The following is a 26,588-nucleotide window of genomic DNA, read 5'->3' as shown; positions in this document are numbered from 1 at the left end:
ACACAGGATGTTCTGGGATCAAATCATGAAACCGGGACAGCTTCTGTAAAACCAGGATTGCCTCCAGAAAATAGGGGCAACGTGAGCACCTTGAATTGTGCCCAGAAACAAACTGGCAACCAGCGCAGCTGTTAGGAAGCAGGGGTTACACGAGATCTAAATGGATTACCATCCAGTAATCCAGATGCTGCGTTTTGGACCAACTGAAGTTTCCAAGAGCTGTCCCATGTAGCACGCATTACAGTCACCCAATCCAGAACTTAGCATGGAGCACGGAGGACAGTGGCCAAGTCACCTCTGTCCAAGAGGGGTCATAGCTGGTGAACCAGCCGGAAAAGTAAACAATTATTGGGTCACTGCCCCTTTACCTCCATTGCTTACAACTGCTGGGAAAACTAACATGTACTCAGGAGGCGAACACCACCCCTGTTTCCATGCTAGCCTGTGTGGTCAGCAAGCCCCAGGCACAAGAGAGCCAGTGCGGTGTAGTGGTAACAGTGTCAGACTAAGACCCGGGAGGCCAGGGTTCAAATCCCCACTCGGTCATAAATCTCACTGGATGACCGTGGGGGCCAGCTGCTGCCTCTCAGCTGCTGCCAGTGTGGTGTAGTGGTTAAGAGCAGTAGTCTCATAATCTGGGGAACCGGGTTCGCGTCTCCGCTCTTCCACATGCAGCTGCTGGGTGACCTTGGGCTAGTCATACTTCTTTGAAGTCTCTCAGCCCCACTCACCTCACAGAGTGTTTGTTGTGGGGGAGGAAGGGAAAGGAGAATGTTAGCCGCTTTGAGACTCCTTAAAGGGAGTGAAAGGCGGGATATCAAATCCAAACTCTTCTTCTTCTCTTCTTCTTAGCCTAACGTCCCTCACAGGGTTGTTGTGCAGAGCGGGCAGAGCTACTTGGCAACGAAATAAATGAGTAAACATGCCCTGCTGAGCTTCAGAGGACCACACTGTGTCAACTCGCTGAAGCAAGAGGTGGTAAGGATGGCATTAAACCTGGTCGCCAGGGAGAGGGACGACAGCTGCACCTCTCTCCCAGTGCCTAGCGCCAGCTAATCGACGGAGCTGCGACTGACGTCAGCCGAGGCTGGAAACTGCTCCCTCGGCCTGCCCTGCTGGGAGATTAAGATCTCGCTAAAACAAAGGAGAAACGCAGGTGGAGAGAAAAATAATAATAATAGTGATAAATTAGAGGCACGGAGCCAGCCGCTCGAGGTGGAGTACAATCGCCTGCTCGTCCCCCACCGGCAGGTCAACCAGCGATTCCGTCAGAGGAGGAGCAGAAATCCAACCCACCTTGGAGAGCTCCCTTGGCAAAGAGAGGCTGCGCTTGAAAGTTTAATGAACACATATTTCCAACATTAGGTGAGAGCCCGACTATAGTGACAGATGATCCCCCGGACTGTGCCAGGCTCCCAAAAGGACAGCTGGTTGTGCGTCGGAGGGCAGACAAAAGGGAGACGCCGTTTTAACAGGAGCAAGGTCTCTCTTTCAGAGGGAAGGAAGACGGTCAAACTTGTTTCACCCAAGTACAGTGGTACCTTGGGTTAAGTACTTAATTCGTTCCAGAGGTCCGTACTTAACCTGAAACTGTTCTTAACCTGAAGCACCACTTTAGCTAATGGGGCCTCCTGCTGCTGCCGTGCCACCGGAGCACAATTTCTGTTTTGATCCTGAAGCAAAGTTCTTAACCTGAAGCACTATTTCTGGGTTAGCGGAGTCTGTAACCTGAAGTGTATGTAACCTGAAGCGTATGTAACCCAAGGTACCACTGTAGTCAGAACCCTTCTTCTGGATCATAGGAAGCTGTTGAGTCAGAGCACAGGCCTATCTAAGCTAGTGCTGTCTACACTGACTGGCAGCAGCTCTCCAGGGTTTCAGAGGGTTGCCTGCCAATGCTAGCTGGAAATGCTAGAGATCAAACCTGGGGCTTTCAGATCATAGAAGGGACTCTGAGGATCATCTAGTCCAACCCCCTGCAATTCAGGGATAGGCAGCTGTCCCACATGGGGATCGAACCTGCAAGCTTGGCATTATCAGCGCCACGCTCTAACCAACTGAGCTAGATGCTCTAACCACTGCACTGCAGCCCTTCCCTTACGGCACACAAACAGAGAAAGCTGCCTTGTATCAAGTCAGGCCCTAGGTCCATCTGGCTTAGTACTGTCTACACTGACTGGCAGCAGCTCTACAGCCTTTCAGGCAGTCCTAGATGGAGGGGTTGAATCTGGGGACTTCTGCATGCAAAGCAGGCGCTAAGCATCTCAAATGAAAGCAAGGGGTGTGCCCACCAGACACATTCATCGGTGTGCCTCCATCTAAGGAAGATTCCTATGTTCCGATGAACATAGCAACCTCCCCATCGATGCTGAGCTGGACAAATGTATTGGCAAGGCAGCTACGGCCATGGCTTGCCTGTCCAAAAAGATATGGGGCAATGTGGTGCTAACGGCCTACACTGGCTCCCAGTATGTTTCCGAGCACAATTCAAAGTGTTGGTGCTGACCTTTAAAGCCCTAAACGGCCTCCGTCCAGTATACCTGAAGGAGCGTCTCCACCTCCATCATTCTGCCCGACACTGAGGTCCAGTGCCAAGGGTCTTCTGGCGGTTCCCTCGCTGCAAGAAGCCAAGTTACAGGGAACCAGGCAGAGGGCCTTCTCAGTGGTGACGTCTGCCCTGTGGAACGCCCTCCCATCAGATGTCAAAGAGGAAAAATAACTACCTGACTTTTAGAAGACATCTGAAGGCAGCCCTGTTTAGGGATGCTTTTAATGTTTAATAGGTTATTGTATTTTAGTGTTTTGTTGGAAGCCGTCCAGAGTGGCTGGGGAAACCCAGCCAGATCTGTGGGGTATAAATAAATTAATTATTATTATTATTATTATTATACCAAGATGAAGGTCTACCAGGCTTGTGTGTTGAGCCCGCTGCTATATGGAAATGAGTCATGGGCAACTTACACCCACCAGGAGCAATGCCTCAATGCCTTCCACGTGCCTGCGTCATGGAGATTTTGGGCATCAAATGGCGCGACAGAATCTCAAACAAAGATGTGCTCTCCCAAGCCCAAATCCCCAGCCTGTTTGCACTCCTGTCTCAGCGACGTCTACACTGGCCTGGTCATGCTCAAAGGATGGAAAATGGCAGGATCCCCAAGGATGTGCTCTGCAGGGAGCTGGCTTCAGGCACTAGACCTGTTGGCAGACCAGCTCTGTGTTACAAAGATGTCTGAAAGCGTGATATGAAGGCGGGAGACATTAACTCTTCTGTATGGGAATCCCTTGCAGATAATCTGGAGACTGTCGGGTTTTGTATCCACAGTGGTGACCAGAGGAGGAATGACTATTGGGAGGAGAACAGAGAGAAGAAACTCCATGGTCACCTGTAGCAGCAAAACTGGATGCCTTCATCTGCCCTGGCTGCAACAAAACATGTCTCTCCCTTTACTGGTCTCTACAGCCACACCAGGGCCTGTAACTCTTTAATGGTTTGACTTTACCCCCAAAGGCACACTCTTCCATTGTCTACAGAGACAGACGGATGCTAGCAACATGTATATTTTAGGACAGGCATCCCCAAACTCAGCCCGCCAAATGTTTTTTTTGGGGGGACTACATTTCCCATCATCCCTGACCACCGGTCCTGTTAGCTAGGGATAATGGGAGTTGTAGTCCCAAAACAGCTGGAGGGCCGAGTTTGGGGGTGCCTGTTTTAGGGAGTGGTTTGTCTGCCTCTCTGTCCGTCCATTCTCTGTAGACTCTGTAAACTCTCCAGATATCATTGCTAATATCGCACAGCACAAGGGTTCCTGAAGTGGGGGTCTTCAGCAATATTTGGGCACCGGGCACCATTTTGAATCAAGATGGTGGACCAAAACATTACTTTGGTGTGACTTCACTTATCGGGGGGAGCAAACTATGGGGTCCAAACTACGCTAATTTGTGCACCTCCAACTATATTGTCAACCCCTTTGGTGGGTGGGTCTCTGCCAAATCTGTTGTGACAGGTCTAACCTGCATAATTTGGAGGGCTCCGAAAAATCACAGCCAACATTTGGCAGGATAGTTCCAACCTGCACCAACTTGGAAGCTCTTGAGATATCGTAGCCAGACACAGGATGAAGGTTCTCAAAGTGGAGACAGTAAAGGTAAAGGGACCCCTGACCATTAGGTCCAGTCGCGGATGACTCTGAGGTTGTGGCGCTAATCTTGCTTTATTGGCCGAGGGAGCCGGCATACAGCTTCCGGGTCATGTGGCCAGCATGACTAAGCCACTTCTGGCTAACCAGAGTAGCACACAGAAACGCCATTTACCTTCCCGCCGGAGTGGTACCTATTTATCTACTTGCACTTTGAGGTGCTTTTGAACTGCTAGGTTGGCAGGAACTGGGACCGAGCAACGGGAGTTCACCCCGTCACGGGGATTCAAACCACCAACCTTCTGATCGGCAAGCCTTAGGCTCTGTGGTTAAACCCACAGCGCCACCCGTGTCCCAGTGGAGGCAGTAGCTTCTGTCTATGTTTGGACACTGGGTGCCATTTCTGATTCAACCCTAATTAAACTGTAGCTCACCTATGCACAAACATAAAAATGGATTCAGGACTGGACCAGGAGCTGCCCAGGTCAGTTCAGAGTGCAGGATTGGTGGGGTTAGGGGTGCATGCAGCCCTAAAACTCATAAATTACCCTTTCCATATAAAATTCACAATGTATTTTAGTTTCTTCGAATTTACAAGCAGCACCGGGCACTTCCTGCTAGTGTTGTATACTTGTATTCATATTTTCAGACAAAACCCCCCATGTGATTTTTGGCCTGATCTGCATCTCTAGCTTTCACCAGGTGCTGTCCCAGGTTCTGACATTACAACAAAGAACACAGGGGAGAAGCCAATGCACACAGTACAGGCTTGTAATGCAGCAATCCCACCTCAAAGAGAAATCTGGGGTCGTTTAAATCAACAGGAAGCTAAAAGGAAATTAAAGCACGTATCAACACTCTACATCAGGCGTCCCCAACCTGCGGCCCTCCAGATGTTTTGGCCTACAACTCCCATGATCCCTAGCTAACAGGACCAGTGGTCAGGGTTGATGGGAATTGTAGTCCCAAAACATCTGGAGGGCCAAAGTTTGGGATGCCTGCTCTACATGTCTGGAGAAGCTTGTCTAAACAAAAATGTTTTTATTAGGGTTTTTAAAAAAGGATATAGCAAAGGAGCCTGCCTCGTGTCAATAAGCAAGGAGTTCCAAAGTAGATTTGTCATGATGGGGTGACACAGCACCTTAATTCTACAAATTTAAACTATTGCTAGGCGCTCATATCCCTGCCCCAAAATGCTGGGAGACTGGAGGCTCTCTACAGCTAACCCACAGTTTTTCCACTGTTATCACTGAGGTCCGACTCTCAGTACCAGATCCCCTGTGGGGTTCAGTCATTACTAAAGAAGGCAATCTCTATTGCCCTACCCAACAGCTCTTTGCTGATTACGCTTGATAGTTATTTATTATAAAATATAGTTTTAAAAAGGTAAAGGGACCCCTGACCATTAGGTCCAGTCGTGACCGACTCTGGGGTTGCGGCGCTCATCTTGGCCGAGGGAGCCAGCGTACAGCCTCCAGGTCATGTGGCCAGCATGACTAAGCCGCTTCTGGCGAACAAGGGCAGCGCACGGAAACGCCGTTTACCTTCCCGCCAGAAGGTATCTACTTGCACTTTGACGTGCTTTCGAACTGCTAGGTTGGCAGGAGCAGGAACCAAGCAACGGGAGGTCACCCCGTCACAGGGATTCAAACCACTGACCTTCTGATTGGCAAGCCTAAGATGCTCAGTGGTTTAGACCACAGCACCACCCGCACTGTTATATACCATTAATTCATTTTTTTAAAAAATCTGAGTAGTTTACAGTAAGAATAAATAAAACTATGACAACACTGAGGAACTGAGCCTTTGCTGTCATCCTGTGGAACTTTCTGTCACGAGAGATTCAGCAGGCGCATTTTGTGCCAACTTTTAAACTCCTCACTCCTGCCTAAGCAGGAACTTTTTCTCGGTCCTATTTAGGCAAGTTCCTTTCAACTGGATATTCTTTAAGCTGAGACTTCCTGCATGCAGAGCTCTACCAGGGAAGCTATATATCCCCACACTAAATGAGTTGTGGTCCAAAGAACATTTATCATCCATTTGCAAAGCAGATGGCATTCATTACGTTTGTAAGCTTTGCAATATTTGCATTTCTCGCCGTAAATTGGAGAGGCGCAGCCTCGTCTGTGTGTCGCTTTTGCTGGGCACGTGGCACTAAGATCTGCATCCCTGCAGTTAGAATCTGGATCAGTGCAATATGCTGGGGACTTTCAGAGTTATCTAGGGCCTCGGACCTCAACTCCATGCATGCAATCCCCCTCCTCTGCTACTAGAAAAGTTCCTGTTCAATAGGGATGGGGAGAGATTTGATTCAGCTCCCAGCTAGAGGTGAAATCTACCTCATTTGCACATTCTGAAACAATCCATGAACCGAAACCTGGGCCTCCTTTGAACCTCGCCACTCCTCTAAATTTTGCAATGCAGTTTCCTAGCCAAGTAAGTTGTGCACACAAAAAATGTATATACTTCAGGGGAAGTGTGCCTAAAAAATGCATATGCTAGCAGAAATAACATACCAAAATGAATTATATTAGGGAAGACTGCTTTGCAAAAATGTGTATCTTAAGCAAAAATTGCACACATACATATGTACATGAGTAGACATCTATACTAAAATGTGGATTGATTTTCATGAAGACTTTTTAAAATAAATATAGCACAAAGTGATGTGGAAATGTGAAGAGCTGAGCTTAAGAATGGGGGGAACGAGACACAGAGGCTGCATTTAAAGCAAATATAAGGCACATGGTTTCACCCAAAGAGTCCTAGGAACTGTAGTTTACCCCCCACACAGAGAGAGCTATACTTTGCAGCACCAAACTACAGTTCCCATGATTCTTTGAGGGAAGTTGGTGTGCTTTAAATGTCTGGCATGTACGAAACCTCAGAAAAACCAAAACAGACCAATTCATTGATCCCAACCCAACCGAAGACAAATCTGTTGCAAGCTGGTGTGCAAATGTGGGGAGTAGAACTTAAGTTGAGAAAAATGAGAAACTGAAATCACATTTGCCCATCCCTGCTGCTCAGCAATATATCCATTTCACATGCCCTCTCCTCCTTGTCTTAGGTCAGTGCCGGTGACCTCCTTCACCATGCTGCTGTCTCAGACAGTTATGGGACGGGAAGACGTCTTTAAAAAAAATTGCCTCCGGCAGATTCCAAAAAATAATAATAAAGTGGAGCCATCTCTGGAAACGGGGATATGTTCAAACACCCACAGCACATGGGCAGCCAGCAGAGAAAATGAAAAAAAAAATGTCATCACCTCCAGTTGCTCAGTGTAGTGTGAACAAAATGCTATCACCCCCCCAAAAAAAACAACCAACAATTCCGCCATGTGTCATCACCATATAAACCACAGGTGTGGCTATGGATTCAGCTAGCAGGCCGGAACCAGTACTCAGCCACATTGCCAGGTGGGCAGGGTCACCCGGCTGTCAGTCTCCTGGCATGATATGATGCCAGGTGATACTTCAAAGAAAGAACTGGGAGACGGCTTAAGAGTGTCTCTTCCCCCACCCCCACCCCCCAGTTCCTCCTAAACAGACCCAGCTGGCATGCTAAGCCACATCTGCAAATAAGAGAGTCGGAAGCACACTCTAAGGCAGGTACATGGAACCTTTGGACCTGCAGAGGTTGCTGAACTACAACTCCCATCAGCCCCAGCAAGCATGGCCAATAGCCCAGGAGGTGGGAGTTGTAGTTCAGGAACATATGACAGGGCCAAAGGTTCCCCACACCAGATGTCCTTTTTTGTTGTGCACTCATGTTGATTTCAGCTCTGAATAGAATCAGGGCAGTTTTATGAAATCCTACTTTCAACAGGTTATTTTTTGTGGGGGACACACTGCTTCATTTACAATCTGTGCATGTCCTGTAACTTAAAGTCAGTGGTGGTGCAGTGGTTAGCGTGTTGGACTAGGACCTGGGAGACCAAGGTCCGAGACCAAGGACCATGAAGCTCACTGGGGTGATATTGGACTAGTCGCCTACTTTCAGCCTTTCCTACCTCACAGAGTTGATGTGAGGAACACACGTCACCTTGAGCTTGTAGAGGGCCTTCTTGGTGGCTGCTCCCAGACTTTGGAACTCTCTCCCTAGAAGAGCTGGACTAGCGCCCACCTTGTTGTCTTTCCCCCAGCAGGTGAAGGCCTTCTTATTCCAACCGGTTTTTGGAAACTGACTGCTTTTAATGAAAGGGTGCTGTGTTGTGCTGTTTTTATGGTAATAATCGGTATGTTTTTAGTAGATTTATATATGTTTGTTTGTGTTTTAATTATATTAATGTTTAGTTGTTTTTAAAATTATTTTTTCTCCATGTTTTTAAGTATTATTATTTTATCTGTAAGTCACCTTGAGTCCCTGTCTGGGAAAAAGGTGGGGTAGAATAATAATAATAATAATAGTGCTCTTCACCATGGCAATAATGTGCTGGCATTGCTGAACAACTGGGAATGCAGAATGACATGTGGACAGTCCAGTATAGCTCCACTATGATTGCACTATTGACATGTTGCAGAATACACACTCCAAAACAAACAGACAAGCAGAAAACTCCCATCTGAAGGGGCCCAAAGCCATCCTGGGGGCAGCCTCCCTCCCCCATGCCTACCTAAGCATCATCACTCTGTGCTTCAACATTGGAAATGGAAGGAATGGGAACTCATTCTATAGCATCATTTGTACCAGGCGTCTAATTAAGAGATTCCTGCTGGTCCTTATTATTAATTAGACAGCCCCATCAATCTGTGTGAAGCTTATAGCTTAAAGAACAGAAGTCTCAGCCCAGAGGATCTTGTAGCTTCAAAACTGACACAGAAGGGGTGAGGAAAGAGGTGAACGGAGGCAGTGGAGAACATGGCAAGCAGCAGCAGAGGCTGGCCCATTTGGGGAAATGGGGCAATGCCCCACCCAGCTTAGCCTGCCCTCAGCCAGCCCCCTTACTAACAACCAGTCCATAGGGTGGCCCTGCCAGTCACCTTCCTCCTCCTCCTCCTCCTCCTCCTCCTTAGCCTCAGTGTTGCCCTTGTGGAACTCAAAGGAGGGTAGTGACAAGACTAGAATTCATTGACTCAACCTGTCATTGGCTCTGGCGCCACCTACTGTTGGGCTCCCTGCCTTCTGCCCTACCAGTTCCAGTGAGCAGCTGCCACATTGCTCGACGCTGTGGAGAGCCACAGCCAATCAGTACTGGGCTACGTGGGTTGAGGCAGGCTCCTATGTAGCCGCTGAAGAAGAGAGACCATAATTGTAACAAGGATAGAGAGAGCCTGGGTCCTTCGGTGAGCTATTGGCTTCCTGCCTTCTTACTTACAAGCAGTCCAATGGGTAGCCTTGCCTGTCACCTTCCTCGAGAGCCAGTGTGGTGTAGTGGTTAAGAGCAGTAGTCTCATAATCTGGGAAACCGGGTTCAAGTCTCCGCTCCTCCACATGCAGCTGCTGGGTGACCTTGGGCCAGTCACACTTCTTTGAAGTCTCTCAGCCCCACTCACCTCACAGAGTGTTTGTTGTGGGGGAGGAAGGGAAAGGAGAATGTTAGCCGCTTTGAGACTCCTTAAAGGGAGTGAAAGGCGGGATATCAAATCCAAACTCTTCCTCAGTGCCACCCTTATAATACTCAGCACGGGGGAGGATGGGGACCAAACTTGCATCAGCTGGCTTTGCCTGTCATCAGCGCCACCTGCTGTCAGGCTCCCTGCCTTGTGGCCCATCAGCTACTAGGATAGCTGATCTGAGAACAGACTTGAGGGGACCTGGAGAGGCTTGAATTGAATTTAGGATTGAACTTGCGAACTTCTTCATGCAAAGCAGTTGCTCTGCCACTGAGCTGCCATATAAACTGCCCCTTGCCCAGTTTTGAGGGTTTGTTTGTTTGTTTGTTTGTTTGTTTGTTTGTTTGTTTTAAACCATCACAGCCCATTAGCATCCCAGAAGGGAACTTTTACAAAACGTGGTGGTCTTTTTTGTTTGTTTTCCCCCCTTTCAGACACAAAAGACTAGTGCAGGTTCTGTGTCAGCAATTTCTGTGTGCCAGTAACTAAACAAGCGGCAAGGGGAAGCTTTTTGCAAGGCTGGGTTGATGCTTTTCCTTGATAAGGCCAATGACATAACCTTATAATATCTTTTTTTTTTTTCACTTCCAAAAAGTCAAGGCTGCTTAGCCCATCTGTTAAACCCAAACCTTAAGGTGGCCTTGCTAGATTTTTATTTTTAAAAAATGGAATGGAGGAAGCTTTCAGAACAACTAGCCTACAGCACTTTGGTAGTCCCTTCTGAGCATGTCTTGCTTATGGTGTTCTAAACACTGAGACATTTCTACACGTAATCTTCAACTGAGTCCTCGTGGCTTTTGGCAGAGGCTCTTTGAACTCTAAAAGGTCCTTTCTAGTAAGAAAGGATTCAGTTATACAAGATCTAGGTTTCAAACGGAAGTGATTGAAGGGAAAGGGAAATTACTGAAGGCCGCATACAGCATATTATTAGAATGGGAGACGAAAGATGAAGAGGTAAAATCAGTTATGATTAAATGGGCACAAGATGTAGGTCACAACATTATGATGGAAGATTGGGAAAAATTATGGAAAACTATATAAAATTTATAGATTGTTCCCTATTGAAGGAGAATTACATGAAGATGATGTATAGATGGTACACAACACCAGTGCAGTTAGGGAAAACGTACAAAACTAATTCAAATATATGTTGGAAGTGTAAGGAAAAGGAAGGGACATTTTATCATATGTGGTGGGATTGTAATGTAATTAAAAAAATTTGGGAAATGATATACAATGAATTGAAGAAAATGTTCCATTTAACATTTGTTTAAAAACCCGAGCCGTTTTTGTTGGGGATTGTAGGGAAAGACCTGCCAAAAAAGCTGAAAAACATCTTCAGGTATGCAACAACGGCCGCGAGAGTTCTGGTAGCACAAGGATGGAAGACTGAAGAAACCCCAACTAAAGAATCAAGGCAAGAAAAATTGACGGACTATGCAGAACTGGCAAAACTGACATATAAGCTACGGGACAAGGATAACTGTGACTTTAAGGATGAATGGGAACCCTTTACAAAGTATCTGAAGACGCAACAAAGCGAACTGGACTCCTTGGCAGGTTTTGAATAAAGATTCACAAACTTTTTATTGATAATAATCAGCTAAATAGTTTGAGGATCTATACAACTTTGTAACATGCAGAAAACAGCAGTCTCAGAGAAACCAAAGACTGGAACTGAGGGAAGTCAGGGGTGGGGGGGTGGGGGGGAGGAAAAATGGGGGGAAACAAGGGTGATATGTTTTTTGGATAATATGTCTTGTTTTAATTTTGAATTAAAAAAAATTTTTTTTAAGGAACTCTAAAAGGTCCTCTGGTGGGATCCCTCCTCTGCCAATGCACATTTCTTTCTACATCACTGAAATGTGGAAATGGCACTTTTACAAATGAGATTCATTCTGCACTTGCAAGAAATGGGCCCTTTATTATGGCAGCGTGTGCACTTTGGAACTCCCTGCTCATTGATTTCAGGCTCTTTCACTGTATTGCGTTTGGCACCTGCTGCAAAACTTATTTGTTCCAATAAGCCTACCAAGCCATGTGATGTTTGCATGGGGAGGTCCATAGCTCTCTGGTAGAGCCTTGCATGCAGAAGTTCCTGTGTTCAATCCCCGACATCTCCAAAGAGGGGCTAGGAAAGACTTCCTCCCTGAATTACTCCCCAGACTGTTTACTTCAGAACAATCACATCTATTCGCAAGAGCAAGTAGCCCGATGGTTCTGTGACCACTCTCGTAAAGAACATAAAATGAGCCTTCTGGACCAGGACAATGGCTTTTCTAGTCCAGCATCCTGTTCTCACAGCAGCCAACAAGATGCCTGTGGGAAACCAGCAACCAGGATTCGAACACAAGAGCCCTCTCCTCTCCTGTGGTTTCCAGCAACTGGATTCAGAAGCATTGGCTGCTTCCAGCCATGGAGGCATAGCAGAGCTGTCATAGCTAGTAGCTACCAGTAGCCTTGTCCAATCCTATTTCAACTCCATTCAACTTGATGGACATCACTGCTTCCTGTGGGAGTGAGTTGTTATTATTATTATTAAATTTTATTTATACCCCGCCCTCCCCAGCCAAGACCGGGCTCAGGGCAGCCAGCACCGGCACAAAAACAATGGATTGAAACACAACTCAAAAACAAGACTAAAATACAACATTAAAATGCAGCCTCATTTCAACAGAAACTCAAATCAAAAACTTTTGTGGGGGATGAAAACGTCAAGTCTTCACCAAGGCCAACTATCCAGACCGGTCCTACGTGGGCCAGAAAAAAGCCAGGGAAGTCCCCAGATAGGAGTTCCATCACAGAAGGAGAAAGGAAAGAGGAAAGAGGGGGAGGGAATCAAGTTGATTCCAAGCCAAAGGCCAGGCGGAACAACTCTGTCTTACAGGCCCTGCTGAAAGAAATCAGATCCTGCAGGGCCCTGGTCTCATGAGGCAGAGCATTCCACCAGGCCGGAGCCAATGTTGAGAAGGCCCTGGCTTTGGTTGAGGCTAATCTGACTTCCTTAGGGCCCGGGACCTCTAGGGTGTTACTAATTATGGACCTTAAGGTCCTCCGTGGGGCATACCGGGAGAGGTGGTCCCATAGGTACGAGGGTCCTAGGCCATGAGTTCCACAGTTTAATTAGGCACTGCATGAAGAAGATCTTGGATGGCCTTCAAAGATGAGATAGGCCAGTTGCCTGACCCAACAGGGCTCTTCTTTTGTTAGTTATATACAGTGAACCTGATAATTATACGATCACATTTTTAACTATCATTCATGTTCATCCAAAACTTTCAACTCTGCTGTTACTTTGAGTGCTTCCTCAACCATTCATTTGGATCAGTGAGATGTGGGCACATCCACATGTGGCCCCTCAACAGGACAAGACTTGGGTCAACCTTCAGCAGGAAGCTTCTGACCTAAGCGTCCTTCTCTTCATCCAGACCGAATGGTCAGTCCAATAACCTCAACCATCAGCACTTCTCCCAGGTTTAAGGACTATGTCAAACATGACGTTTTTCAGGCATACGTAAATGTACATGTGTCAATGTAATGTGTGAATGCAACAGAGAAGTGTCTGCAAAGTTGTCTGTCTGGCAGCAAAGTCCATTTGGGAATCACCTGCAGTTTTCCAGGCATCCACCAAAAAGTTTTAATCGTACATGTGAAAATGTAATGTGTGAACACAACAAAGAAGTCATCGCAAACGCAGGTCAGACAGAAAAGTTGGTGAGGAGGACGGAATCACCTGCAGTTCTTCGCAAGCACGGAATTTGCTGCCGTGCAATGTGTAAAGCCAGCCCCAGGCAGAAGAGTTTTTCCAGTTCCCAACGCCCGTGATCCTTTTTTTCCTGGGGATGCCAGACATCAAACTAGCCAAGTACATGCTCTACTGCTGAGCAACGGATCTGCAGACAAACGCCTGATCTAAAGGAAATAACTTTGCTAAACTTTAGCAAGTCAGGATCTGAGCAGCGCCTGGGAAATGCCTTGGACCTCCTACATATGTGTTTCTCAGTTCCATGGTAGACTGCGTCTGAACCTGGAGGTACCACTAAGCTGCCATAACCAAGAGCTGCTTGAGAAAAGGAAAGAATAAAAGCTATCAAGGCCATCGTCAAACCCCCAGGAGATGCTTCGTCCTTTACATGGCAGCCAGTCCTGACATGAACGTTCTGCTACAACAGGTATGTTTAAAGTCAGGCCCAGGGACCGAATCCAGCCCGTCTGCTGGTTTAATGCGGCCCCTGGGGCAGTTCTCATGTTCACTTCATCAAATCTGGTCCTCCTTGGAAAAAGTTTGGACACCCCTGTGCTACAAGAAACCTATAGCAGGGAGGGGAGATATAAAGGTAAAGGTACCCCTGCCCGTACGGGCCAGTCTTGACAGACTCTAGGGTTGTGCGCCCATCTCACTCAAGAGGCCAGGGGCCAGCGCTGTCCGGAGACACTTCCGGGTCACGTGGCCAGCGTGACATCGCTGCATCTGGCGAGCCAGCGCAGCACACGGAAACGCCGTTTACCTTCCCGCCAGTAAGCGGTCCCTATTTATCTACTTGCACCCGGGGGTGCTTTCGAACTGCTAGGTTGGCAGGCGCTGGGACCGAGCAACGGGAGCGCACCCCGCCGCAGGGATTCGAACCGCCGACCTTTCGATCGGCAAGCCCTAGGCGCTGAGGCTTTTACCCACAGCGCCACCCGCGTCCCAAGCCACTAAATGAGCGTTTGCCACAGGAGAACCCACAACTGGACAAGTGTTCAGGGATGCACGTTTTACTAATTTCTGGCAAACCGAACCACAATTTTACCCTTGTAGCTTTAAGGAAGGCCCACAGGTCAGGGGAGGAGAGCCTTTTTTCAGTCTGAGGGCCACAATCCTTCCTGCGCAACATTCTGGGGGCCACATGCTAATGATGGGCGAATCCAGAGGCAGAAGTGGGTGGAGTAACAGAAGTCGATTCTACTTCTGTGCAGTGAGCTGATTTCTACAGGACACATTTCTCTCTCTCTCTCTCTCTCTCACACACACACACACACACACACACACACACACTCCCCTCCATTCCCATCCAGGCAATTAAGAGGCATGGTCAGGGTTCAAGGACACATTCCAGCTGGCCCAAAACTCTTGCGGTGTGAAGCCCGGCTTGTGAATGGTGTGTCCTGGAAATAAGGGTGGAACTGGAGAAGGTTTCAGGGGCCAGACAGAAAGCCCTGGAGGAGCGCATTTGGCCTGTGGGCTGGAGGTTTCCCACTTTTGCCACAGCTGATAAAATGCCCATTCTGCACAGCTCTTCAAGATGCAGAGTCCAGGAACTGCAAAGGGGACTTACAGGAACAGGTCAAACCAAGGCAGCAGGGCAGGTATCAGGGGTCAGGAACTACGTTTGAGGGGTGCCGTGCTTACATGGCTCCACTTCTGACCCACAGAGGTCTGGGGGCCTGATTCCACCCCTCTTGCTTGCTCCTACAAGCTCTCCTCCACCAGCCCTCTTTAAGGACCCAATCAACAGCATGGTTTGCATGGATTGGGCCTAGAGGGGAATTATAGAATCATCCTAGTCCAACCCTCTTCCATGCAGGAATCTCAACATACAGTCTCCCATCCAGTTTGAAACCATACCAGATCCTGCTTAGCTTTGCAAATGTGCCAGCTGCACCACCATAAGGTTTGCATGGATCGGGCCTAGAGGGGAGAGAAAAGCAAGGGGACATCAGCGGAAAGGGGACAAGTCCACTTGGGGAGGGGGCCCACCAATGACAGTATCCACCTGTCCAGCTGCTTACCACTACATCAGAGCTGCCACCAGTCTGAAAGTGCCTGCAGAACAGTGTGGTGCAGTGGTTAGAGAGCTGGACTAGGACCTGGGTGACCAAGGTTCAAATCTCTGCTCATTGGCCATGAAGTTCAAGTTCACTGGGTGACCTTGGAGGCCAGTCTCTGTGTATCAGACTCGCCTACCTCACAGGGCTGTTGTGGGGATTAAATAAGGAGGGAGGGAAACATGCACGTCCTTGGAGGGAAAGGTGGGGTATGAATGCACCAAGGAAAATAGTAGTAATAAGAATAACAAACCCTCTGAGCATTTAGACCTGTGACAGGTGGCAGAGATGCTGCCAGCAGAAGCTGCAAAAGGCTGGGGTCCTGGGTCAAGGTGCACTAGTGCTTATGCAAACTTTGCAAAGCTGCTCAGAGAACAGGGATGCAAAGCCAGGCACAGCTGCAAATTAATAAATTGGGGGGTGGCAGGAAGAAACACAGGCCTTTGACAATTTGGGTGACAATTCAGATGATGAACTAAGGGGAAATGAGGCTACTCTCAGCAACTCTCAGTGGCTACTACCAGCCACAATGGCCCTGACCTCCCTCTCCTGTCCAGGCATATCTGCCTCTGGGTACTAGCTGCTGGGAACGGCAAGCAGGGAGAGTCGGCGACTTGCAGACTTCCCACAATAAGGCATCTCCGGCCGGCCACTGTGAGAACAGGGTGCTGGCCGAGATGGGCCCCCTTCGGCCTCACCCAATAGCCCCTGCTGATGCTCCCAAGTCAAAGCGCCGCATGGCGCCTGTCTCATGCGTGACGAACACGTGGATCTGGTTCTCTCTCCCTCCCCCCCCCCCAGCACCCCACATTTCAACCACGCGTGGCAAAAAAGAGGCCCACCCCCACCAAAGCCTCGCCTTCTGGGTTCCCAACAGGACTGGACTGGGGACTTGGGTGGGGGGAACCCTTCCAATCAGCTGCTCCAGGAGGCACCTTCGGGGTCTCTCTCTCTGGTGCCTCTCCCCACCTTCCCAAGAGTCCACAGAGACGGTTTTATTTTTAACTATCCCTGCAAAGGCAGCCACGACAAGAGGGAGGCTGTATCCACGGACGGCCTCCTTCTGGTGGGGGGGGGGGAGAGAGGCAGAGGGATCTATCGTTCTGTTAATGAGCAAGGAGAAAACCAGGAAGGAAAATTGCCCTAACGAGGGCAAGGATGGGGGAGATCCCCTTCTCTTCCCTCCCCCCTACTAAAAAAGAAAGAAAGCCAGCGACACCTTTAGGCACCTGCAGGACGCGCAGCCTCCGTGGCGCGCGCTTTCTCTCTCTCTCTCTCGTACACACAAACACACTCACAGCTACGACCAGGAACCCCCCCCCCTTCCGCGTCTCCCCGCGCGCCCCTCCGTGGCATAGCCTTCGAGGGCCCGGACTGGGGATTTGACGGGGCGGAGTGGGGGCGAGAGAAGCGCCCCCTTCCCTCCTGAGCTCCAGAGTCCCCCATCCCCGCGTCCGTCCATCCATCCCTGGACGACCCCTCACTCTCAGCCCCCCACCCTCTTGCCAGCCTGCCTGCCTGCCTCTCCGGGCCGCGCCTCACCTCCAAGGTGCGGATCTCCTTCTGCGTGAGGTCGTTGGACGTGGCGCATTTGGTGCGCAGCCCCTCCAGGTTGGAGATGCTGATGTCGATCATGTTCTGGACGAGCTCGCACTGCTGCAGCGCTTTCTGCAGGCTCAGCGGCGGCGGAGGGGGCGGCGGGGGCGGCGGCGGAGGGGGGGGCAGCAGCAGCGGCGGCGGCGGGGGGTGGCCGGGGGCCGGCACGGCGGCCTCCTCCATGGCTTGCCCCTCGGCCGCCTCTTCCTCCTCCTCCTCCTCCTCCTCCTCCTCCTGGATCAGGGGGATGCGGCCGCCGGCCCGATCCCCCCAAGCGGCGGCAGCGGCGGCGGCGGCGGCGCCGCGGCCGCCCCCTCCTCGCCGCCCCCACCGCGCCAGACCTTCCCCGGTGCCGCCTCGCCCGCGCGCTCGCTGCCTCGCTCGCTCGCGATCGCCCGCCCGGCTGTCAAGCCTCCTCCATGCGAGCCTGGGCGATCTCTCCGGCAGCGGCGGCGGCGGCGGCGCCTCCTCCCGGGGAGGGGTTGGGGCGGGGCGCGCCGGAGCCCCGGGGGAGCCCCTCGGGGCGTTCACACGGCAGCTCCACGGGCGACGCGCGGTTTCCTTCGCCCAGCGCTCGCTGGCAGCCTGGATCGGGGCTGGGGGCTGCTCTTCGCCCGGCCCGCAGCCTTCGCTCCGCCCGGCTCCCGCATCCACACACGCGCGCACACACGCAGGCGTCCTGCCTTGTCAATCCGCGCGGCCGCGACACGCGAGGAACGGTTGCGGCGCACGCCTCGCCTGGACGGCCCCCCCAGCCCAGGAGACGCGTGTCCCCGAGACGGCTGGACTCCCACGAGGGGAGGAGGGGAGTTTAAAAATATAAACCCTCCATACTCATTTTCCTACATCAGCGTGGTTAGTCCTGGCTGGAGTCATCAAGGGGTGGAGGGAGTTTCTCTGAACATGTGCAGAGGGCCGCAGTGTTTCAGTTACTTAGGTCTGTGGTTTTTTCCCCTGCATCTATAGCTCATCTTTTATCTCCATGGAGCTCAAGGCGGCGCGTGTGATTCTTCCCTCCCCCCCCCCCCAAACTTTCATCCACCCAACAACCCTGAGAGGCAGGTTAGGCCGAGAGAGGCAGTGACTGGCTCAAGGGCAGCCCGCGATCTTCATGGTTGCGTGAACCCTGGTCTCCCAGTCTGGCGCTCTAACCACTACACCACACTGTCACCTTGGTTATTGTTTTTTGGGCGGTTGGGCGGTTTCTAAGGAGACGTGGACCAAAGGTCTGCCTTTGTGAAAGGAAGTTTCATCCGTTGATATGGATGGAAAAGCCAAGGTATCCCTGTATCTCTTTAAAAAAAACAAACCCAGGTGTTGGTGATTGAACCTGCATTTGGGGTTATTTGCCTTCCCTTGTCCCACCTTTCCACCTGGCCAGTCCAGCTAATCAACACATCTGGGAAGAAATACAAAAGTGGAACCAATCACAGCTCAGGGGTAGAGCACAAACTTCATCTATAGAAGGTCCCAGATCCAACTCCCGAGAATCTCCAGCAAAAGTTGGGAAAGATCATTATCTAAAACTCTTTGGAGCCGCTTCCCATTGGTGTAGACCTGGTGTGTAGAACCTCTCCCCCCCCCCCATTTCTCTGTTCTTATATTGGGTTGGCGAAGGTCTGTAGGATGGTGGAGCACCTGCTTTGCACATAGACTGTCCCAGGTCCAATCCCCACGCCCTCCAGGTCGTGCTGGGAGAGACACCTGACTTCAATCCTGAAAGCTGCTGCCATTCTATGCCTCCACAGCCAGAAGCATTCTGCCTCTGAATACCAGTCGTTGAGGATCACAGGTGAGGGAATATGAAACAATTTTGCAAAAATGGGTGACCAGAAATCAGGTCTTATCTTACAGATCTCCATTGGGATCATGTCTTCTCCTGGAGCTTTATTAGCTAGTTGGCTTGCGATTAGCCTCTTAATCTGATTGGACGCGACGTCTGGCCATTCTGGCAGTTCTAATAACTGAGTAAACTTGTGGGGGTGAGTCAGGACAGGGGCCATATATTCCTGTAAAATATGTCACCCAAACCTTTCCTTGGACAGATGCTTCTAACGAGTAGCCCAGCCCATTTGTACCTTGGGCAACCAGATGGCAAAATTACCGTGAGTCCTTTTGAAGTGCTGCGTCTCCCAATGCTTTCCACTGTTGTTCATAATATATTTGTTTCTTGCTTTTAAGTAATAATTTATAATTGTATCGTAATTGGGCTACCTCGGCTTGTAGAGCAAGATTGTGCTTATCCTGTTTTAACTTCAATTTTCTAAGTTCCCTAGCTAGGCATTTTTTTGCTATTCTGACATTCCTTATCAAACCAAGTCTGTCTTTTAAACTTTTTGTTTTTACAGGTGAGGGAATATGTGGTCAGCATCTGCTGAAAACAGAAGCAGCTGTGACTGGTACCCATTAGGACTTTACAGAAGAAAGCAGGGAAGTCAACAGCAGGCAGATCCAGTGACAGGTGGAGCCAACTGATGCTAGTTTTGTCCCCTTCTTCCTCACTGCTGAGTTCTAACAAGGGCAACAAGGAGACTGAGGAGGAGGAGGAGAAGGAAGTTGACAGGCAGGGCTGCCAGCTTGGACTGGTTGTAAGCAAGAAGGCAGGCAGGTGAGAGCTAGCTGAGGGCAGGCCAGGGTGGTGTCCCATGTGCCCAAATGGACCTGCCTCCACCGCATTAGGGGATTTTAGCTGTAATGCACGGAAGTTCTCTCTGGACAGACATCCCATTAGGGAAAGACATCCACATGTGAAAAAATGAAAAAATTCTGGGACATGATTTATAACGAAATGAAAAAACTTTTTAAATACACTTTCCCAAAGAAACCAGAGGCTTTTTTGCTAGGGATAATAGGGGATGAATTAAGAAGAGAGGACCATAAATTATTTATGTACACCATGACAGCCGCTAAGATTCTAGTGGCTCAAAAATGGAAAACCCAGGAAATCGCAACTTTAATGGAGTGGCAGACGAAAATGTTTGAATACATAGAATTGGCGAAAATGACCTATAAGATTCGGAACCAAAAAGTAACGAAGTTCGAAGAGGAGTGGAGTGAAGTAAATTTGTAGAGTACATACAGAATAATTGTGGAAGCTTCAAGACTGTAGCAGGGTTAATATAAATCTTGTGATGTGGATAGAGTGTAAATAAGAATCTGTAAGAGAGGATGTTAATTGTGAAAGCCGATGTAGGGAGGGAAGTCCCTACATGCGCATGGTAAATAAGTAGACACAAAAATGTTGACTGTAAGAGTATATGCTTTATTTATTTTTGTTTTGGAAAATCAATAAAAAGCATTTTTTTAAAAAAAAAGGGGGGGGAAGCATTTCCATGCAGAAAAGTGTTTCTAAATCATGCCTTGCTGATGCATGTGGGCGTACTGGAAATCGCAGGGGGGCAGAGCTGTTGCGCTCAAGTTCTGCTTGCAGGATTTCCCAGTGGGACATCTTGTTGGCTACTGTGAGAACAGGATGCTGGACTATATGGGCATTTGGCTTGATCCATCAGGGCTCTTATGTTCTTACTTGGTACAAGGCATCTCTCTATGTTCTCTGTCTTAACATCACTTGCTTTAAAAGGGCAATGCTACTTTGGGGAAGGGCCATAGCTCAGCGGGAGAGCATCTGTTTTGCATGCAGAAGTTCTTGGGTCCAATCCCCAAGAAGCATCTCCGGGTGGAACTAGGAAAGAACCCTGCCTGACAACTTGGAAAGCCACTGCCAGCCAACACAGGCAATATTGTGGTAGATGGACCGATGGTCTGACTCAGTATAATGCAGCTTGCAATGAAAGCCCTACCTGGGGATGCCAGGGACCAAAACTGGACATTCTGCATTGCATTCAAAGCAGGTGATCTCTGGCTGAGCTTTGCCAGTCCTTGGCATTTGGATGTCTTAGGCAAAACAACGAAGTGCCAAGGTGCACAGTGCCAAGGACAGCCAGCTTGTTCTGGCACCAAAGGCAGAAGATCCCACACACGCATCTGTTCCTGGAAGCGAAAAAGCGACCAACAATAAATGAAATAACTAATAATTTGCTGCCTCCTCATGACATCCAACATCAGCTGCCTGAGTGGATTGCCTCACTCTGCTTACTGGTAGGATGGCATAAGCTGCATGTGACTTATGGGAGAGGCTGTAGCTCAGGTGGTTAAGCACCTGCTTTGCATGCAGAATGTCTCAGGCGTTTTGCCATCTCCAGGTACTTCAAAAAGGGAAAGTCCATCTGAAACCCAAAAAACGTAGTGACCTAGTGGAGGTGGTTTCCATTGCGCCAAATGGAGTACCATTCCACCAACTTCATCCTGCCCTCACATGCCTGCCTTCTTGCTTACAACTTGTCAAGGAGGTGTGTCTGCATCTCCTTAGTCTCAGCATTGCCCTATGCTACGGTGGAATCTACACACACGAAAAAAAGGCTGTGAAAATGCGCTCTCTCTCTCTCTCTCTCTTTCTCTCTCTCTCTATATATATATTTTAAAAGTTTTGAAAAATACGTCAAATTTGGCATAGCTCACTGTCACCATCTAGTGTCACATTTGTACATTGCATTTTGTTGTTGTTTAGTCGTGTCCGACTCTTCGTGACCCCATGGACCAGAGCACGCCAAGCATTCCTGTCTTCCACTGCCTCCCGCAGTTTGGTCAAACTCATGCTGGTAGCTTGAAGAACACTGTCCAACCATCTTATCCTCTGTTGTCCCCTTCTCCTTGTGCCCTCAATCTTTCCCAACATCAGGGTCTTTTTCAGGGAGTCTTCTCTTCTCATGAGGTGGCCAAAGTATTGGAGCCTCAGCTTCACGACCTGTCCTTCCAGTGAGCACTCAGGACTGGTTTCCTTAAGAATGGATAGGTTTGATTTTCTTGCAGTCCACGGGACTCTCAAGCGTCTCCTCCAGCACCATAATTCAAAAGCATCAATTCTTCGGCCATCAGCCTTCTTTATGGTCCAGCTCTCACTTCCATACATCACTACTGGGAAAACCATAGCTTTAACTATACAGACCTTTGTTGGCAAGGTGATGTCTCTGCTTTTTAAGATGCTGTCTAGGTTTGACATTGCGCTTTACAACACATTTAAAACGTTTTATTTGCAGCTGTATAGCCGAGTCCTAGAACACAGCAGTGAGCGGGAGGGGGGGGAACAAACCCAGATCGAGTTGGCTCTGCCTCCTTCTTGAGCGAGCTCCATCATTTAACTCTGCACTGCAGGAAGAAGTGCTTCCGGTATTCTGACCCAGTCTTCCAACATTCAGTTTAATTGGGATGCTCACAAGTTCTAGTGTTATGAGCAATGGAGGAAAAGTTTTCTCTATCCACGTTCTCCATGCCATGCATCATTGTATAATTGTATGTCACCTCTTAGTCGCCCTTTTTCTAAACTAAAAAGTCCCAAATGCTGCAACCTTTCCTGGAGTTGCTCCATCCCCTTGATCCTTCGGGTTGCTCTTTCCTGAACTTTTTCCAGCTCTAAAAAGCCATTTTTAATGTACGGAAACCTCCCCACTCCTGCTACAAGCAATACGGAGCTAGATGGACCAATGGCCTGATCCTGTAGAAACCAGCTTTGCAGAATGTATGCTTTCAGATGCAGAGATCTTCAGACTATTTGGCAAAGGTCTTCCTGGCCAAACAATATAATGTTCAGGAAGGTTTTAACCCCAACACTTCTGGCAGAAGCTAGCTGAAAATTATTGCCTAGACTCTCAGAGTGTGGGGTCTGCCCTCTTCAGTTCCTTCCTCCCCCCACTCCCAATTAACCTCCGTCTCCAGGACTCAGTAGTGGGAGGGAGCACAAAGGGAGAATCACCAGGGCCCGCCACTGTGATGTCACCAGGGACTACCCCTAGCTCTCAGCTTTGGGCTCTGTACTTGCCAAGCCTGGGATGCTCCTGACCTGGTGTCCTTAGATACAACTGAATGTGGGATCAAACTGTCCAGGTACAATACACACTTTTATTTTCCTTGGAAGTTTAACCCCAATGAACCCATTGATCTGATTGTGAGTATATGTGCATGAGAAAGCTGCACAATAATATGGGGGGGGGGGGGAAATCTGATGCAGACCAGTAAAAGCAGTCCGCTTTGCTTCTGTACTTTGGAGATCATTTTGATCTGCAAAAATCAGCATTTTGATCTGCAGAAATTCATGCACAGATATAAGTGTTATCACTTGCTGAGCAAAGCACTTCCCAAGCCGGCTTCACTTAAAGACACCAAACCTGTGTGAGACTGCAGACTTCTGCCTCCAAAGTCCTGCATCACTGCATATCAAAGAAGGTTTTGTTGCCGCCCCCCCCCCCCCCGCAAATTAGGTAGCAAGCAAAACAGGCCACTTGCGGCCAAGAAAGTTGATACTCTTGCCCTCACCCTGACACATCTCTTATCTATGGCAGGGCTGGGGAGCCCTGAAACCACCTGGTACATTTAAGAGAGCTGCTAGCATGTCTTGTTCCCTCGTGGCACATTTCTCATCAGCAGAGAAACTTTGGTCGTACGGAAAGAATCATAATGTGCCGGAGTCAAGCTATATTTGCAGAAAGCCCTAAAGAAATTAATGTGTTGTGGGTTAAACCACAGAGCCTAGGGCTTGCTGATCAGAAGGTTGGCGGTTCGAATCCTCATGACGGGGTGAGCTCCCGTTGCTCAGTCCCTGCTCCTGCCAACCTAGCAGTTCGAAAGCACGTCAAAGTGCAAGTAGATAAATAGGTACTGCTCTGGTGGGAAGGTAAACGGCGTTTCCGTGTGCTGCTCTGGTTCGCCAGAAGCGGCTTAGTCATGCTGGCCACATGACCCGGAAGCTGTACACCAGCTCCCTCGGCCAATAAAGCGAGATGAGCACCGCAACCCCTGAGTCGTACACGACTGGACCTAATGGTCAGGGGTCCCTTTACCTTTACCTTTATGCCACATAAACGTAAGAAAAGAAGGAGGAAGTAATGGACCCCTGGACGGTTAAGTCCAGTCAAAGGCGACTATGGGGTGTGGTGCTCATCTCTGCTTTCAGGCCAAGGAAGCTGGTGTTTGCCCACAGACAGCTTTTACGGGTCATTTGGTCAGCATGACAAAACCGCTTCTGGCGCAATGGAACACCGTGATGGAAACCAGAGTGCACAGAAATGCCATTTACCTTCCCACCACAGCAGTACCTATTTATCTACTTGCACTGGCGTGCTTTCGAACTGCTAGGTTGTCAGGAGCTGGGTCAGAGCAATGAGAGCTCAACCCGTCACAGGGATTCGAACCACCAACCTTCTGATCAGCAAGCCCAAGAGGCTCAGTGATTTAGACCACAGCACAACCCGCATTAAAGAATCCTGAGAACTGTAGTTTATCCCTCACAGAGCTGTGCCCCTCCTGTGGTTTCTGGCAACTGATATTCAGAAACATACTTCTACAGTGGCCATTGATTACCTTCTCAATGAATTTGTTTGATTCTCTTTTAAAGCCATGTAGGCTGTTGGCCTTCCCTGTCTCCTGTGGAAACGATTTCCATAGTTTAACTACCATATGTGCTGCATGAAGTAGTACTTTCTTTTATCTTCCAACATTCAGTTTCTTTGGAATGTCCGTCAGTTCTAGTGTTATGAAAGAGAGAAAGTTTTCACTATCCACTTTCTCCATAGATAAACTTCCACCATGTCACCTGCTACTCGTTTTTTCTCTCCAAACTAGCAAGTGCCAAACACTGCAACCTTTCCTCATAAAGAAGTTTCTCCATCCCTTTGATCATCTTGGTTGCCCTTTTCTGAACCTGTTTTTGGATGGGATTCAATCACATTCTGTACAAGTAAATTCCAGTTCTGCAATTATAATTGTTTGGGAGTTCTCGGGCAACAAATCCTCTCTCCTAAAGATAAAACTTTTTGCGATAAGCGAAACATCATATAACCTCCCCACAAACAAATCAGAATAAAGGCTCACTAATTAGCCAGTGTCATCTAATCTAACTTCCAAAAAATCACGAAGAATACTTCGTAACCAAGCCACCAGGAAGCCCCCTTACATCTTGAAATAAAAGTAACTTTTCTATATTGTAAAAAAATAATTGGTGTATGTATATGATTTACAATTTAACCTTGAGTATTAAGGAGAAGGCAAAAATTAAAGCATTCTTCCAAAACCCAGACCTAAGAGATATGTTTACCATTAAGTTGTGTGACAAAAAAAAACAGAAAATAGCAGATCATTTTAATAGTACCTTTAAACAATAAAAAAGATGAATGAGATAAAATAAGTAAAAGGATGAAAATTCAGATAAACAGGTTGCCTGGAAGCACTGTTGTATTCTAAAATGAAAGTAACATTCATATATTAAAAAAATAATGAGTGGGTATGTGTTTTATTATTCTTGAGTAATGGGGGTGGGATTAAAGCAATTGTTCCAAAGCCCAGATCTTAAGAGATATATTTATCATTATATTGTCAAAATGAAAAATCAAAACAAATTGGGTAATGTTAATAGCATTTGTAGTGGCTTCTTTACATGGGGGGGGGGAAAGGGGGAGAGAGAAATAGGGTGAAAAATAGGTAAAACAGGATGATTAAAAGATAGTACCTTTTATGTTATTAAATAAAGGTGATGTTCCTTTATTAAAGGGGGGGTCATTGGTGCGTGTGTGTTTTATCAATGTTGAGTAACTGGGGACAGGGGGGTAGAATTAAAACATTATCCCAAAGGCCAGGTCTTAAGAGTTATAACAACAATTAAGCACCAAACAAAACATATCCCTAAATAAAATTAAGGTCCCTATATGTTAAAAGAAACAAACATTGGTGTGTGGCTGGGTGTTATTAATCTTCAGTAATAGGAAAAGGGAGGGAAAAATTAAAGCACGATTCCCAAAGACCCAGCTCTTGAGATAAATTATTTACCATTAAATTCGCCGCGAAGCACAAAACCAGAACAAAGCAGATGACTTTTCACAGCATTTGTGGTAGCTACTCCCCCCCCCCACACACACACACACCCCACCATTTTTAAAAAAATAATTAACAATAAAATGTTCTTAACCATACTCATTGTGCCAATCACACAAAAACAAAACGAAGCAAGAAATGATGTTTAGAAGAGTGGGGGTTTTTGCTAGCTCGCCAGGTTTTTCAAAATAAATATACAGTAGCTGCATCCACTCTTAATGGTGCCAAACACACAAAAACTGAACAAAAAGCAGATGTATTAACCAGGAATTATAAATGATTGGGGGGGGGGAATGACACGTGCGCGTGTGAATCGCGGGGAGGGGGTGGGGGTGGGCAAGGTGCCCATCCGTGAAGCAGCCTAAGAAAAGCCACAGAGATGGGAGAGGAGTTTTCGCTGGGAGGCGCCTGCGCTCTCTCTCCCCGCGAGGTTGCAGCAAGGCCCCGCCCCTTAGTTACCAGAAGCAGCAGAGGCGCCTTAGCAACACGGAGGGAGGGAGGGAGGGAGGGAGGGAGGGAGGCGGCCCGGCAGCCGTAGCCTCGGCGCGGAAGTCTCGCGTGCTGCTGCTTG

At 48.4% G+C, this 26,588-nt stretch overlaps 1 protein-coding gene across 2 annotated transcripts in view; it reads right to left on the bottom strand.

Annotated features, from left to right (window-relative positions):
- Positions 1-17,296, bottom strand: part of KSR2 (kinase suppressor of ras 2) — a 188,782-nt gene extending 171,486 nt beyond the window's left edge. For both annotated transcript variants that reach the window (XM_028710438.2, XM_028710439.2), the window contains exon 1: positions 17,045-17,296. In XM_028710438.2, coding sequence (XP_028566271.2) covers positions 17,045-17,281 — 237 coding nt within the window. In that variant the 5' untranslated portion in view covers positions 17,282-17,296. The remainder of the gene's footprint in view (positions 1-17,044) is intronic.
- Between the last annotated feature and the right edge of the window lie 9,292 nt (positions 17,297-26,588).

The sequence above is a fragment of the Podarcis muralis genome, chromosome 16 (assembly GCF_964188315.1).
Source record: "Podarcis muralis chromosome 16, rPodMur119.hap1.1, whole genome shotgun sequence".
Classification (NCBI taxonomy): Eukaryota; Metazoa; Chordata; class Lepidosauria; order Squamata; family Lacertidae; genus Podarcis; species Podarcis muralis.
This window is presented reverse-complemented; position numbering and strand designations above follow the sequence as displayed.